The 13,837-nt window shown below is 49.0% G+C and overlaps 1 protein-coding gene and 1 long non-coding RNA gene across 3 annotated transcripts in view; one reads left to right on the top strand and one right to left on the bottom strand.

The window, feature by feature from the left end:
• Window positions 1-13,837, bottom strand: part of CADM3 (cell adhesion molecule 3) — a 31,277-nt gene continuing 17,440 nt past the window's right edge. The window contains exons 2-10 of one of the 2 annotated variants that reach the window (XM_010846844.1): window positions 11,925-12,026; window positions 9,750-9,890; window positions 9,075-9,227; window positions 8,238-8,375; window positions 7,715-7,885; window positions 5,201-5,291; window positions 4,604-4,773; window positions 1,746-1,871; window positions 1-398 (exon numbers count right to left, since the gene is read on the bottom strand). In XM_010846844.1, coding sequence (XP_010845146.1) covers window positions 280-398; window positions 1,746-1,871; window positions 4,604-4,773; window positions 5,201-5,291; window positions 7,715-7,885; window positions 8,238-8,375; window positions 9,075-9,227; window positions 9,750-9,890; window positions 11,925-12,026 — 1,211 coding nt within the window. In that variant the 3' untranslated portion in view covers window positions 1-279. The remainder of the gene's footprint in view (window positions 399-1,745; window positions 1,872-4,603; window positions 4,774-5,200; window positions 5,292-7,714; window positions 7,886-8,237; window positions 8,376-9,074; window positions 9,228-9,749; window positions 9,891-11,924; window positions 12,027-13,837) is intronic. The other variant, XM_010846845.1, reaches the window with a different exon arrangement.
• The window catches only part of LOC104993538, a 75,742-nt gene continuing 75,085 nt past the window's right edge, over window positions 13,181-13,837 (top strand). Inside the window, exon 1 of the long non-coding RNA XR_825841.1 lies at window positions 13,181-13,715. This is a non-coding gene — a long non-coding RNA (uncharacterized LOC104993538). The remainder of the gene's footprint in view (window positions 13,716-13,837) is intronic.

The following is a 13,837-nucleotide window of genomic DNA, read 5'->3' as shown; positions in this document are numbered from 1 at the left end:
CCCCTCCAGCCTGGAAACGGATTTGATTTGGGATTGTTACAAAAATAATAATAACCCAAACGCAGAGAAGCCACGGAAAGGGCTGAGGGCAACCCTCCCTCCCCACCCGCCCTCCCCATTCCAAACCGAGTACAAAACCGCACCCAAAGCAGACATTCTGTACAGGGGGGTGGGGGAGGGGCTGGGGAGCAAGCGGGAGGGGCGGCCCTGGGGTCGCTCTGTACAAGTCCAGGTTGGTGATGGCCCCAGACGTCCCCATGAGGTCCCTGGGGGGCGCCCCTAGATGAAATATTCCTTCTTGTCGTCCCCGCCCGACTGCCCGCCTTCTGCATTGATGATGGCTGTGTCCGCATCTGGGGCATCGTCGGAGCCTTTTGCCTCGTGTGTCAGGTAGGTTCCTGGGGAGAGAGAAGAGGCTCCTTCTTTCAGGAGCAGTTTCCGAATCTCGGAGGCCCCCCTGTCCACTTTCCCACCCACTCACCCACACCTTGCTTCTGTAACTTTTCTCCTACCTAGAGCTTTCTTCTTCCCCACCTGCCCTAATTAGCATCTTGCTGCTGCTATCTCTCACCTAAACACACTACTAAGAATTGATGAAGCCTGCTCTTAGTCTCATCTATAACACAGACCAAAAAAAAAAAAAAAGTGTGTGTATGTGTGTGTATATGTGTGCGTGTATGTGTATATACACACGTGTGTGCTCATATCGTGGTAACAGGGAAGCTGCATTGTCGGCTCCATGACAGCGCTGCTGAGATCTGGCTAGCATCTGACCAGTCCACAGAGTCAGGCTGCTGGCCAGGGATTTCCCTGGGTGTTCAGTGGTTAAGATTCTGTGTTCCCAACACAGGGGGCCTGGGTTCAATCCCTGGTCAGGGAACTAGATCCTATATACCACAGCTAAAAAGATTTCATGTGCTGCAATGCAACTAAGACCCAGGCGGCTAGCTTACAAGAAATAACAGAGGGCTAAATCTGAGAGGAAGGCATATGAGGAGAGGGGAGGAAGAGACGGCAGAGATACAAGCTGTTGCTGCTGCTGCTAAGTCGCTTCAGTCGTGCCCGACTCTGTACGACCCCATAGACGGCAGCCCACCAGGCTCCCCCGTCCCCGGGATTCTCCAGGCAAGAACCCTGGTGTGGGTTGCCATTTCCTTCTCCAATGCATGAAAGTGAAAAGTGACAGTGAAGTCGCTCAGTCGTGTCCGACTCTTAGGGATCCCATGGACTGCAGCCCACCAGGCTCCTCCATTCATGGAATTTTCCAGGCAAGAGTACTGGAGTGGGGTGCCATTGCCTTCTCCGAGAGATACAGAGAGGAGAGAAAAGGAAAGGGATGGTATGGGGTTAAGGGGTGAGGAGCTCAAAGGACAAAAAACACGAGGCTGAACCGAAAGGAGCAAAGTGCAGGAAGAAACAGGAGGGATATGCAGAATTCCAGCAGTTCTGTCTGGAAGCAGCCCGGGAAGCAGAGAAGCATGGGAGCAGCAGCTGACTGAGTGGGAAGGTCTGACTTTACTTGGATGATCACCAAGTGATCAGGCTTGACTATGGGGCTGGCGGTGCTCAGTTATCACAGGTTGGCTGTGTTCTTTCCTCCCACCAACGCTCCAAGGGTTTCGGACACTCTATCTAGCTCACTGAGACTCCGAAGGCCCTTCCTTCAGCCCGCTCCTACCCTGCCTGCCCCTGATGATCTCCCTGTCCACTCTCAAGTCCTCCTGATGCTCCTTCGTGCCTCTGACCTTTGTGTCGGATCAAGTAGTGACCGAGGAAGATGAGCAGGATGAGCAGCAAGAAGACGATGAAAGCCACGATCCCTCCAATGATGGCGTGGTAGGTGCTGGAGGACGAGGGCACTGGGCTGGGGTCTGGGGGGAGACGGGAGCACACAGTCAGATCTGGGAAGAGCCTGTGCCTTACCACGTGTCTGACCAGGCCATGGAGCATCTTACACCACAGAGAGAACAGAGCAGCAGCATCCAGCAAAAGGGACATGTTTCACTTTACACCTAGTTTCTTACACAGTACCTGAAACATAGTACATGTTTTGAAAAATGTATTCAAGAATAAATAGATATATGCTCACATTTAACCTTCTGAGTTCGTGAACCTGAAGCCTGACCTTGGTCCAAGATCAACACTTTGATCTCTACATCATTTCTCATCTTCTCTCTCTCTGTCAGTGTCTTTCTTTGAATTTCTGGGTTATCAGGATATTCTTTCCCTATCCCCCATACCCTCTTACCTCCTGTCTGCTTGGTATTCTGAGCTGGCTTTTCTAGGGGGCCTTCTCAACCTAATCACGCATTGTCCTGATTTCATATTGGAAAGGAACAGTGAAAAAAATGTTAGAGACAGGAATAGGCACGTGGACTGTGGATAGACAGTGGACTGTGATTCCCTGTATAAAGAAAACTGTTCCTTCTTGTCAGGGAGTTTAGAGTTCGAGCAAGACCCAATCTTCCTCTCATCAGAAAGGTCTGGGGTTCCATCTTCACTTCCCCACCATCCAAAGGTTTGTCGGAAGGACAAAGACTGAACTTCTTCCTCCCAGTTCTGATGGTCTCTGTCATCAGATATAGAGAATCTGTCCTCCACAGCAGTGTCTCCAGAGGACAGATTCCCAAGCACAGGCTTGGCCAGGCATGCCGAGGAGAGCCACAGTCACAGTCAGAGCCCCACAGGTCTGAGGAGGCCGTGTGCACGCCTGGGAAACAGTTCTGATGCGTCCAAAATTATACGAGCTCTAGTTAAGGCTCTCTCACCCATGGGAGAGCTATTATTATTATTATTATTATTTTTATAGATTCACTTTGAGTCTTGATGCCTCATTGACTTCTCGTACATTTTCCCTCTCCTACCTTATGTCTCCTCTGGCTTGACTGGGCCAGCCTTTTAGCTCCTTGCCTGTCTCCACCTTATTTGGGGGAAAAAAAAAAATTATGCTCTGGTTTTTATGCTCTGCTTGGGAGGGAGGGAGAAGAAGGTCCCTGTGGCCCTATGATAGGAGGAGTGGGTGTGATGGTTCAAACTGGAGGAAACACAGTGAGATTATCCACTGTTCCTTTCCCCTACCTCCAAGAGAATGTGAGATATAATCTGTATTAAAAATCAATTCTAGATAATTATCCCAAAGACTGTAAGAATGAAAATTCCCTAGGAAAGCCTAGGTTGGCACGGCGAAAATGACCTCTGAGTTCATCAATTACAGGTTGGTGTCTCTAGGTATAACTCCCATTTGATTTCACTCCAGGTAATTGGAAGTCAACCCCGGTTTGGAGTTCTCCCTGGAGGCAGATGCAGTAACTAACTCTACCACCAGGCGTCAGCACTGGAAGCAGATCAGTCAGAGAGGACTGGGCTTCTAGCACAGAGTGGCGGGATCAGCAAGAGACCAACCTCAGGGGCACAGGAACTTTCCTTCTCTGCCAATGGTCATCAGAGTTGGTCTGGAGAGATCTGGGGGCAGACACAGAACCTTGGTGCATTGTCCTTGCTCCTGGCACCCTACAATAGCTTTGTTTGTTGTGCCAAAGCAGCTCCTGCATTGCTGAGGTTTGCCCCTGGAGTCCCAAGACCTCTGGTTTCATATCCCTGGGAGGCCTGATTGCTATCTCCACACTGCTTTAATGGACATTTCATGTAAGGGAGTCTCTGATGTTCCCCTGACAACGCATTTCCCCTAGTGTGAGGAAACCCTGAGTTTCTAGCGGGACTCAGTGTTACTACGTGCTGCATGCTCCGTTGCTTCGGTCGTGTCCGACTCTTTGCGACCCTAAGGACGGTAGCCCGCCAGGCTCCTCTGTCCATGGGATTCTCTAGACAAGAACCCTGGAATGGGCAAGAATACTGGAGGCCATTTCCTCTTTTTTTGAACCCCCATCTCTTACACTTCCTGTATTGGCAGGGAGGTTCTTTACCACTAGCACCACCTGGGAAACCCCCATTATTATTGGTGGGGGGGCTCTTCAAAAATACCCTTCATAAAGAGGCCTAGCCTGTCACTTTTCTTGAAGCTGAATTTTGTAGTCACACCTTTGGGAAGAAGTTCAGAGAAGGAACATCATCTGGTCTCTCTAGACGATATGGCGTCTGAGAAAAAGATTCTAACTATCTCTCCGCATAGTACAAATTTATCTCTGTTTTCTGCATGGATTCTCTATAGCATGTCAAAGATCCTCAGAAAAGGAGATGGCAGTAGCAGCATGCATTCTGTATTAGTCACAGAAGTGACTCTGAGGATAGCCCTGCTGCAAAGGCAGATGCCTCTACACGCACACATGAGTGACTCTGGGGGCTGGGCACACAATTCTTATTCTTGTTGCCAGGTGAGTGCAAAGATTGAAGGATGGTATCACCGGGGTCATCGCTGCTAAACAAAGGCAGATCAAAGTCCAGCATCCCATCGATTTTTCCTTATTCCACATCCAAGAGTGGACCCAGAGCCTGAGTCCTCGGGCCCTCCAGTGGTGGACTGTTGCCCTCCTAGTCCACTCCCAGCCACGGTCTGGGGAGGCTATCAGGAGACGGAAAGATCAGAGGACCAGAAGGCAGAGGAGAGGAGAAGGGGTCTGCTGGACGAGAGCTATGGAGGGCTCACCGTTCACGTTGAGGGTGTAGTAAGCCTTGTAGCTGCCCATGTTACTGGTGGCCGTGCAGCCGTAGGTGCCACTGTCGCTCTTGTTGAGGAAGGGGAAGATCAGGGCGCTCTCCTGGGCCATCTTCAGCGGTGGCACGCTGCCCTCCTTCTCCCACACGTACTGCTGGGGGCTGTGGAGGCAGAGAAATCCGGAGTGTTCAGGAAAGAGCAGGGCAGGGAGCTAAAGAAGGAGAAAACAAAACTGCAAACAGGGAAGTCAAGGACAGCGTGATGGGGGCTTGAGCAGTTGAAGGGGCCAGAGACACTGAGCTGCTCAGGGGGACGGGGAGGTGACCCTTTGAGGCCCAGCCTGGGGACAAGGGAGACTGCCGAGCTTGTATCTAACTGTGGCTTGGTTCCTTACGGGAACTTCAGGGGCTCAGTCGGGGACCGGCCCCTGCCCACTTCTGCTGCTTTGCAGGAGAAACAGAAGATGGGCCTTGTTTGATAGTGTCAAGGAAAACGAGAGGCTCAGATAGCACGAAGGAGACAGGAAGACTTGAGGTGAAGTCTTCATGTGCAGAGGTGTGTTAAAGTCCAGGAAACGGATCCTCTTACACGGGATTGCCACGTCCCTCACAGTGGAGCAACAGCTTTTGGCCCTCGCGAGGATGTGGAGGGTCTGGCCTTATCTTCGCTGTCGGTGTGTCTGCAGAGAAGGAAATGGTGTCAACGTGAAACTCCCATGCCATTTAGACTGCCTCCATCTCAAAACCATTCAGTTATGCATGTCAGCATCCACCTCTAAAGGCCTAGGAGCCCAAGAGGCTGTGCATCCAAGGCCACCCTACCCCTACCTCTGTGAGCAAAGACTACTACTGCCATTGGATGTACAAAAACCCTGGAGAAGTAGGGTCATGTCCGTCCTTACTAGGGACCCAAGGGATGTCTTAACAGAGAGCTGAGCAGGGGAATCACGGGATCACCTGTGCCTAGCACATAAATGGGACTTAATACATATTTTTGACAGAAAAAATGAATTTGATCACTGATTGAGCACACAGTCTCTCCATCCTCTCTGCAAGGCAGTTTAAACAGGAAGCACTGCTGTAACACAAAGCATCATTTTTTGGGGGCCAGTCCAAAAATGAAGCGAGAGCTTGGAAAGAGCAAGAGATGGGGGTCATATTTTGGCTACAAAAAGGCACTGACACAGTATAGAATGGCTCTGGGAAGGAATAATGGCAGCTGCCACCAATGCCGAAGGGCTGCTTAGGAGGCTGGGTCCAGATGGCCGCACAGAACAATACAACCAGATGCTGGTTTAGAACAACAGATAAAGAGGCCGAGCTCCCCCTAAGGATAGAGCCAACCTTAACAACCGGTTAATGAACGTGTTTCAGTCCAATCAAACGGGACAAAGAGAATCAGGCCAGGTGAGAGAATGGGTGCTCCGGGGCCCCGAAGCCAGAGAAACCTCCAGTGTGGTGCCTGGAGTATAGCATTTGTTGACTGACTGCTGATCACATGGAAGCCAAAAGGGTCCCTGGAGAGTGACTGCCAGATGGTCTGGTACCTAACAGAGAAGTCTTTGGGACTCAGACACGAGAGGGCCTTCTTCAGCCCTGGCCAGGGGCCAGGACAAGAAGCTCAAGGTCAGGGGCTTTACACTCAGAACTAATAATCAGAGGAACAACTTAGAGCAATATAGACCTTTGAAGTTTGCAAAGTTCTTCTTATGAAAATTCACTGAAGTAGACAGGGGCCACTCTGAGATTAAATGCTTTGGTGACAGTGACATAGCTAGTCAACAGTCACCGCAGTCACAGCTAGTCACCGAAGCTGGGGTCCAGGCTGTCTGCTTCCAGATGAGAATCTGCTAAATGGACAGTGACGCTGCCCCAAACCTCACATTCAAGTGTCAGCAATGGGTCTGGCAATTGATTAAAATAGCAGTGGTGTTAGGTCTGGATCTTCCATAAGAAAGAGGTGAAGGGTCTGAGTTCTTTGAGAAAAGTACCTAGTCTTTAGAAAAGTTAGGACAAGAAATACGTTATTTTGTAACTCATTATCTTCTGCCTTTGTACTTTATTTTTTTTCCCCTTGATTTTTCTACTCAGAAAAGTTCTTTCTGAAAATTGCTAAATTTCCCATCTGTTTCCAAGGCAGATTCCATAAAGGGATGAGGATCTTAGAAAGGTTGGGAGTAGAGATTGTGACAGTGGCCATTTCAGGTCAGAATCCCTAAAATCATAGAGCTGGGGCAGATGGGGGGAATACTGGGAAAAATCTATGACTAATTATGCCAGAAAGAGTGGTTTTCCTACCATCTCTTTTCTTGAACTCATAGTATGTTAGACCAAGAGGAAGCCTTTGTGATCCATGTCCATCTTCTCATTTACCAAATAAAGAACCAAGCTCAATGGGTTAAGTTCCCTAACATCACTCGGCTAGGAAGTGGTGGAGGGGCAGATGAGAATCTGTGTCTCCTGACTCCTGGTTTGCTACAGTTACTGCTATAATTTACAATTTAGATGCATAACACTGGCCTAACCCAGGAGATGGTAAATTTACCTATTGGGCCAAATCCCTCCAGCTACTGCTTTCTGTAAATAAAGTCTTATTGGAACACAGCTATGTTCACTATTTACATATGATCTATGGCTATTTTCCTGCAGCAACAACAGAGTTAATTAGTTGAGACAGAGGCCACATGGCCCTCGAAACCTAAAATGTTGACCATTGCTGGAAAAAGTTTGCTGACTGTTGGCCTACCACTGGCACATCTTGTCTTATTTTTTCCCCCTATTTACTTATCTGTGCCTGGTTCTTCATATACAGTCACCCACTGTTTTCTTTTCTCTGTGCATATGTGCTAAGTCACTCCAGTCACGTCTGACTCTGTGCGACCCTATGGACTGTAGCCGGCCAGGCTTTTCAGTCCATGGAAACCCCATGGAGTGGGTTGCCTCCTCCAGGGGATCTTCCCAACCCAGGGATTGAACCCACGTTTCTTAAGTCTTCTGCACTGGCAGGTGGGTTCTTTGTCACCAGCGCCACCCGGGAAGCCCTTTCTTTTCCCTACTTCCCATCTTATACCAGATCCTCTTCACCCACAAGCCCATGACATACATAAAACTTCTATGCGTTGAGCAGTGGATCTGTCAGCTCCCTTTAGAGATTCATGGTTCACAGAGCACACGATGTCTGCGCCATCATCCTCCCGGGTGACCTGGAAGGTGACTGAGCTGCTGACGGTGAAGGTTTTGCCATTGGGATCTTCCTGTATTCGGGTAGATTCCCCTAGAGAGCAGAAACAGACACATGCACACACACACATAGACACAGAGTGGGCCCTACCATGCAGGGATTGTGTGGGCCCCACCATAGACATACAGATGGTGCATCTTGACTTAGACAGACTTAGGAAGTTGTGAAATGGATATGTACACACTGGGAGGATGGAGGCCCCAACACACACACACACATTCGAACACAAGTGTACACAGAGTATCTATCATTCCCTTCTCTTCTTCTATACCGTGGCTTATGTGCACACATACAGACAGACAGACATGTACCCCTCTCTCCCTCTCTCCTCCCTGCTGCCCCAGCACCACCTCCTCCTATTGCCCCCAAGGCAGGAGGAACTTACCATGGAGCTCTTGGTCACCCTTCCTCCAGGTGAGCTGGGCTGCAGGTTTGCTCCCAGAAGACTGACAGCTTAAGGTGGTTTTATCCTTTTCCCGTAATGATGACTTGTAGCCACTGATTATAGGCTTCTGTGGGATTCCTGCCACGAACAGGGGGTGGCCAGGATAGGAACGAGAGGCACCCTCAGCTCTCCCTGCTGGGATGGACTCTCAGAGGGTTAGGATATCTGGGTTCTATTTTGGTTCCTGATGGGTAGAAGGCTAGAGAAATAATCTTCCTCTTTGATCTACTTCCTGAGGACCAGGAGGAAAGGCCACCCCAGAGGGAAAAGATACAGTGGTGGGAGATTTACTGTACCTGAGATGATACATGACCCAATGCACTAAAGCACAACTGGGTAGCCACAGACATAGTGTGAGGCTCAGGGAAGCAAAGAAGGAAATTGAAACGTGGGGTCAAGATGAGAGCATGCAGACAATGAGGGTGCTTGTCTTGGAAATCAAAATCATACACTGAACATATTTCTCAGGTTTGTGTCACATCACACAGTTTTCGGAGGTAAGTGGAATAGACACTAGCATCCTTTTGTTACAAGTTAGGAAATTCAGGCTCAAAGGGAGTTAAAGATTTGTCCCAGAGCAAACAGTAAGTAAAGGAGAAAAGATGAGAATTACACTCAGCACACTTTGCATTTCATTACATTGCAATATTAATACAGGCTGAACTTTCCCAACATGCCTGGAGACTTGCTTGGCTCTAGGCTGCTTTAGAGGCCCACCCAGGGAGATCTGTTTGCAAGGAAGCACGCCGTGGAGACATCGGGGTTTGGGAGCCTCACCGAGCACGGTGACGAGGGACTTGGCAGTTCTCACGGGCATAGTGAAGATGGAGCAAGTGTATTCGCCCTCATCGGCCAGGGCCACGTTGCTGATGCTGATGCTGAGCTCATGGGGTGTAGACTTAACCAGCTGAATCCGATTATCTCGAAGGGCTGGGGGAAATCGTGAGAATTGGAAGCAAGACTTTTACTGGCACTTTTCATCTTTATCTTCCAATCCCAGGCCAGTTTTTTTTTTTTTTTTTTCTGAGAAAGGGTCTAGCATGGTTTGGGGCAGGGGAAAAAAAAAAACAAAACAAAACTGCTCCTGAGTTTGAGCAGTCTTTAGGATATTCAGTCCCTTTCCTAGGCCCTTGGGCTCAGTAGCCTCAGAGATACTCAGAAAAGTAGATTGGATGTGTGGGCTACCTTGGGGCAACACTGTCATCAGCTGTCTCTCCCGGCTCCTTTGGGGTGCCCTTTAGTTTGGGCAGGACCCTATAGGACCATGCATGACCTGGGTCAGAGCCACGATAATGAAGTTTCTCTGGAACCAGTGGAGGAGCCCATGGCCTGTTGATTCCCCAAATAGCTTCCCTTCATGTTTCTCAGCCTCTGGACTGCAGGGACATCTCCTCTCAGCTCTGTAGCCCCGTTCCTTAGCCCATGGGAGGGAGATAACTCATAGGACGCTACCTCTCTTCTCCCCAAAGTAGAGAGTCTGCTGGGCAGGGTTAGACCACTGTAGGGATGAGTCCTCATGGTCTTTCACTTGGCACTTGAGCACCACGGTGCCACCAGCCACCACTGTCTCATCAGATGTCCAGGGCTGACTGTCTGCAGGAGTAGAAGAGGGTTAGTTTCCAGACACAGTGCTGACCCCTCCACCAATTTCTGGGCTAAAGTCCACCTCATCTAATTATGACCATCCAAGGCCCACATCTCTGTATTCTTTTTAACACATTACGGGGGAAGGAATAGGGGTGAGGGTAGGGGTAGGGGAAGACAGACCTTATCTCCTCTTGCTTTGAATGCACAGAAAAACAGTCACTTGTTGAATATTTGCTGAATGAACTGACAGGGCCACAAACATGGAGAGGAATAAAGGCACTCAAAATCTACACATATCATTCCACATGTGTCTTTTCTGATAGAGTGCTACCATTCACCTTTGAAAACACACATACAAATCTCTCATTCTCTTTTACCTTCCTGCCACCACCTAAATAGGAGAGCAGGAACAGGAGAAGCAATTGTAACTAATAATCCCCAAACTAAAGGTGAAGAAAAGGCCAAGTCGGCCCTTGGGTTACACATTCATTTACACAAGAGGTAGCTGATAAAACTGCAAAATAAACAAACAAGATTAAAAAAAAAAAAAAAAACAGGAACATTTGGACACAGACTTCTCAATTCCTCCAACAATAACTTCCCTTTAGTCATCAGCTCCCTTAACATATTCCTCTCGGTATCAGTGCTACCCACTTCCCAAATCAACATACAAACCCAACTCACCATCCTGATGTTATTTTAAAGAAGAATGGATTAAAGCTTTCCCTTTAATGATGGAGGGACATGGTTTCTAATCCCTCTCTCCTTAGTCAAGTTAAACAAAAGAAGATAATAAGATAATATACGGATGAGGCCTTTGAATCCAAATATACCTTCCAATCAGTTCGAGCTATGAGCCCCTCAGCCTGTGTGACACTTCCTTCCTTCACCCAATATTGTCCCATGTGCTCCCCAGCATGGACTGATTCCCAATATTGATTCCCTCATCTTCAGGAATGACTTCCTAGGACCCAATAGCTCTGACCTTCCAGCTCTGATTTCTGAAACATCCGCACAATTTCTTCTATCCTGCTAAGTTATTTAACTAGCAATGTCATCTCTGATTCGGAAACAAAGAAACATACTTCCTACACTCCCTAATTGAGCAATTAAAAAAAATCCCCACACTCCCTATGGCACCAACCTTATCCCTACTTTATCTGCTTTCTCCTACCTTTCTTGGTCCCCAGAGTTGCATTTTCAAGGAATATTCAATGAGCACTCCTGGCACAGAGGGGGCCCTGAGGAGTGAAGTGGCACCTGCCAGCGTTGACACCAAGCACCAACAGCTCTGGGTGGCTGTCTCCAGAAGGGAGCCCAAAGCCTGGCTGGCAGTTTTAGCATTTAGAATCATAAAAATTAGGACGGACAGGGATCTTAAGGCTCATGGTATCCAATCCCCTCATTTTACAGATGGAGACAATGAGGCAATGTAGGTGAAGTGATTGCTTCAGATCATGCCGCTGATCGATGGTTCCAGTTAGGACTAGAATCCTCCTGACTCGCAAGGCAGTGCTCTTTTCTCTGGAATGCTCCTCAGGTAATCGCCTAACTTGAGAACTAAAACTACAACTCTGATATTAGCGAGCCAGAGACTGAGTGGGCTGAATAAATGTGGAAGTGACATATTCCTTAAATATTTCAACGGAAGGGTTGGAAAGTCTTTCATTTACTGCTCACCATATAGTGATTTTTGACTAGTAATCCCATTGTCCCTTTCCTTTTGAAGAATTCTACCTCAATCGTGTCCTTCCAGAACCTCTTTATTCTGCATAATACACTCCTCCCAGAATCATTTGATTTTTGGAAAAAGGTGTAGGGGAAACAGAGGTCTCTGTACTGGAGTGAGGGAAGGAGGAGTAGGTGCCAGAGAAGTTGGTGGTGTAGAACTAAGTACTAAAATGTCAGATGGAGAGGAGGAAGAGTTGTGTGGTAATGAGGGGAGTGAGCACACGGGGTGGAAGCAACATGAGTGAGAGATGATTTGAGAATGGCTGAGGGAACTGAGGGACATTGAGATGAGGGGGCCTGGGTTCTCACCTTGACTGGCCAGCATGTCAGGGCTGCTCCAGACTGTGGAGCTGATGGCCTCGTCGAGTGGAGCCAGAGTTCCCAGCTCCAAATTCTGCTCTTGCCAGTAGCCTGGGGAGAGAGTCTCCATCAAGGATGAGCCCTACATGTAAGCTGCTATAGTTTGAGATCTGTACTTTCATCGCTGGGGATGGGGGAGAGGACTGGCCCCTATGAAAAGCACGTTCACCAGGGTACCTAAGAGAAGGTGGTCTTCTCACAAAGGGGAGAGATTAACTAGAGTCTTGAGAAAGGAAGTGAAGTCCTTGTTTGAAAGGGTGAATTAAGGAGGATGCTAAGCTTTAGCAGTCAATCATATAAGGTTAGAACCAACAGTGAGCTTAGAGATCGTCGGGTCCAGTTCTTCCAGTTCACAGAAGAGGACAATGAGGCCCACAAGGGTTAGAAGTGAGTTGGTGAAGGTCATACAGAAACATGAAAGATAACAAAGACTCTTCATTTCTGATCCAGGATTCTTTCTGCTACACCATATTCTCTATTAAAACAATGGCAGGTTTAATAATTAGAAAATTCCATTTAATCCTTTAAATAAACGAGTTAAATAAGCATATTGGTATTATCATTTCTACCTCACAGAGAGGAGACAGAATGACGTGACTTGCCCAAGGTCCTACAAACAGAAGAACAAAGACTAGAAATTAAATGCCTGCTTCCAAAGCCCAAGCTCTGTTTCAAGGTAAAACCCTCAGCACTGAAGACAAGAGACCACAGTTGGGGCTGCAAGTTGCCCCACGCCTTCCCAGATTGTTACCTTCTATCCAGAGTTTAGATTCTCAAGTTCTCCTCCGCCCTCAGTCCCACCCACCACTTTATATCACTGACTCTGCTCCCTCATCTGGCACAACACACGCCCAAGGCCTGAGTCACGGCTCTCTTCCTAAACCCTTTTGTGAAGTAGTGTACAGTGTCCGTGGCCTATTCCCCCAACTCAACCTGAGAGGCAGAGGGACAAAGAAATCAATTGGCAGAATCTTTCCAGGATCGCCCGTCGGAAGTAGCCAATCACGTACGCAAAACTCCGTGACGTCATCGGCTGCTGAGCAGAGTGCGGAGCTGCTCCTTGTCCCGGGGCCGGAGTCCCGGCAGAACTTCGCCAATCGTCACCTCCTCGCGCCGGCTCCGGAGCCAGCGGGGGTGGGGGTGGGAGAGGAAAGGACGAGAAGAGGGTGGTGGGACCAAGGAAGATGGGGTGGGGGTGGGGTGGGGAGGGTACGGGGTGGCATGGGTGGCAGGCGAAAAAGAGAAGTGGGAAATGGGCTTAGGGTCCACGAGAAGAAAGGGAACGAGGGAGAGATCTGCCGAATCAAAGGGAAAGGAGGGTGAGGGCCCGGAGGGCGTGGGGGAGGGGAGAAGGGAGACAGATGGGGGAAGGGAGAGGGTGTTAGAAGGCGTCCTAGCCTCCGGAGAGGGCTCTAAAGACAGCTTCGGAGACGCCGTTGCTCTTCAGTCTTTCTCAGACATCCTGCAGGAGTTTGGAGACTTGACTCTACTCCGGAAGAGGAGAAGCACTGATGCCCAAATGGGGAGAGGGGTACAACAGAGAAAAAAGTATCTGTAGCAGGTAGAAGTCGACAGGAGAGGGGACAAGGAAAGTGCTGACGAGGAGAGGCAGAAAAGATGAGGCTGGGAGAAAGGCGGCCAGGATGAGGTCGCCGAGGGTGCTCAGAGCCTCACCCTGGCGTCCAGGCTCTCACCCTGCTGTCTTCTGTGGATCTCAAGCATGGAGGCAACTGGAAGTTGGTGAGTGTTTCATGGTATTTTCCAAGTAGTCTGTTTGTGGGTCCTTCAGTGGGAACCCAGATTGGTTGTGCTAAAGCTTGGCATGGTGCAGGGACAAGGAAAGCCAGAGAGGGGTCAGTGCT

Source organism: Bison bison, unplaced genomic scaffold (assembly GCF_000754665.1).
Source record: "Bison bison bison isolate TAMUID 2011002044 unplaced genomic scaffold, Bison_UMD1.0 scf7180017864240, whole genome shotgun sequence".
Lineage (NCBI taxonomy): Eukaryota > Metazoa > Chordata > Mammalia > Artiodactyla > Bovidae > Bison > Bison bison.
This window is presented reverse-complemented; position numbering and strand designations above follow the sequence as displayed.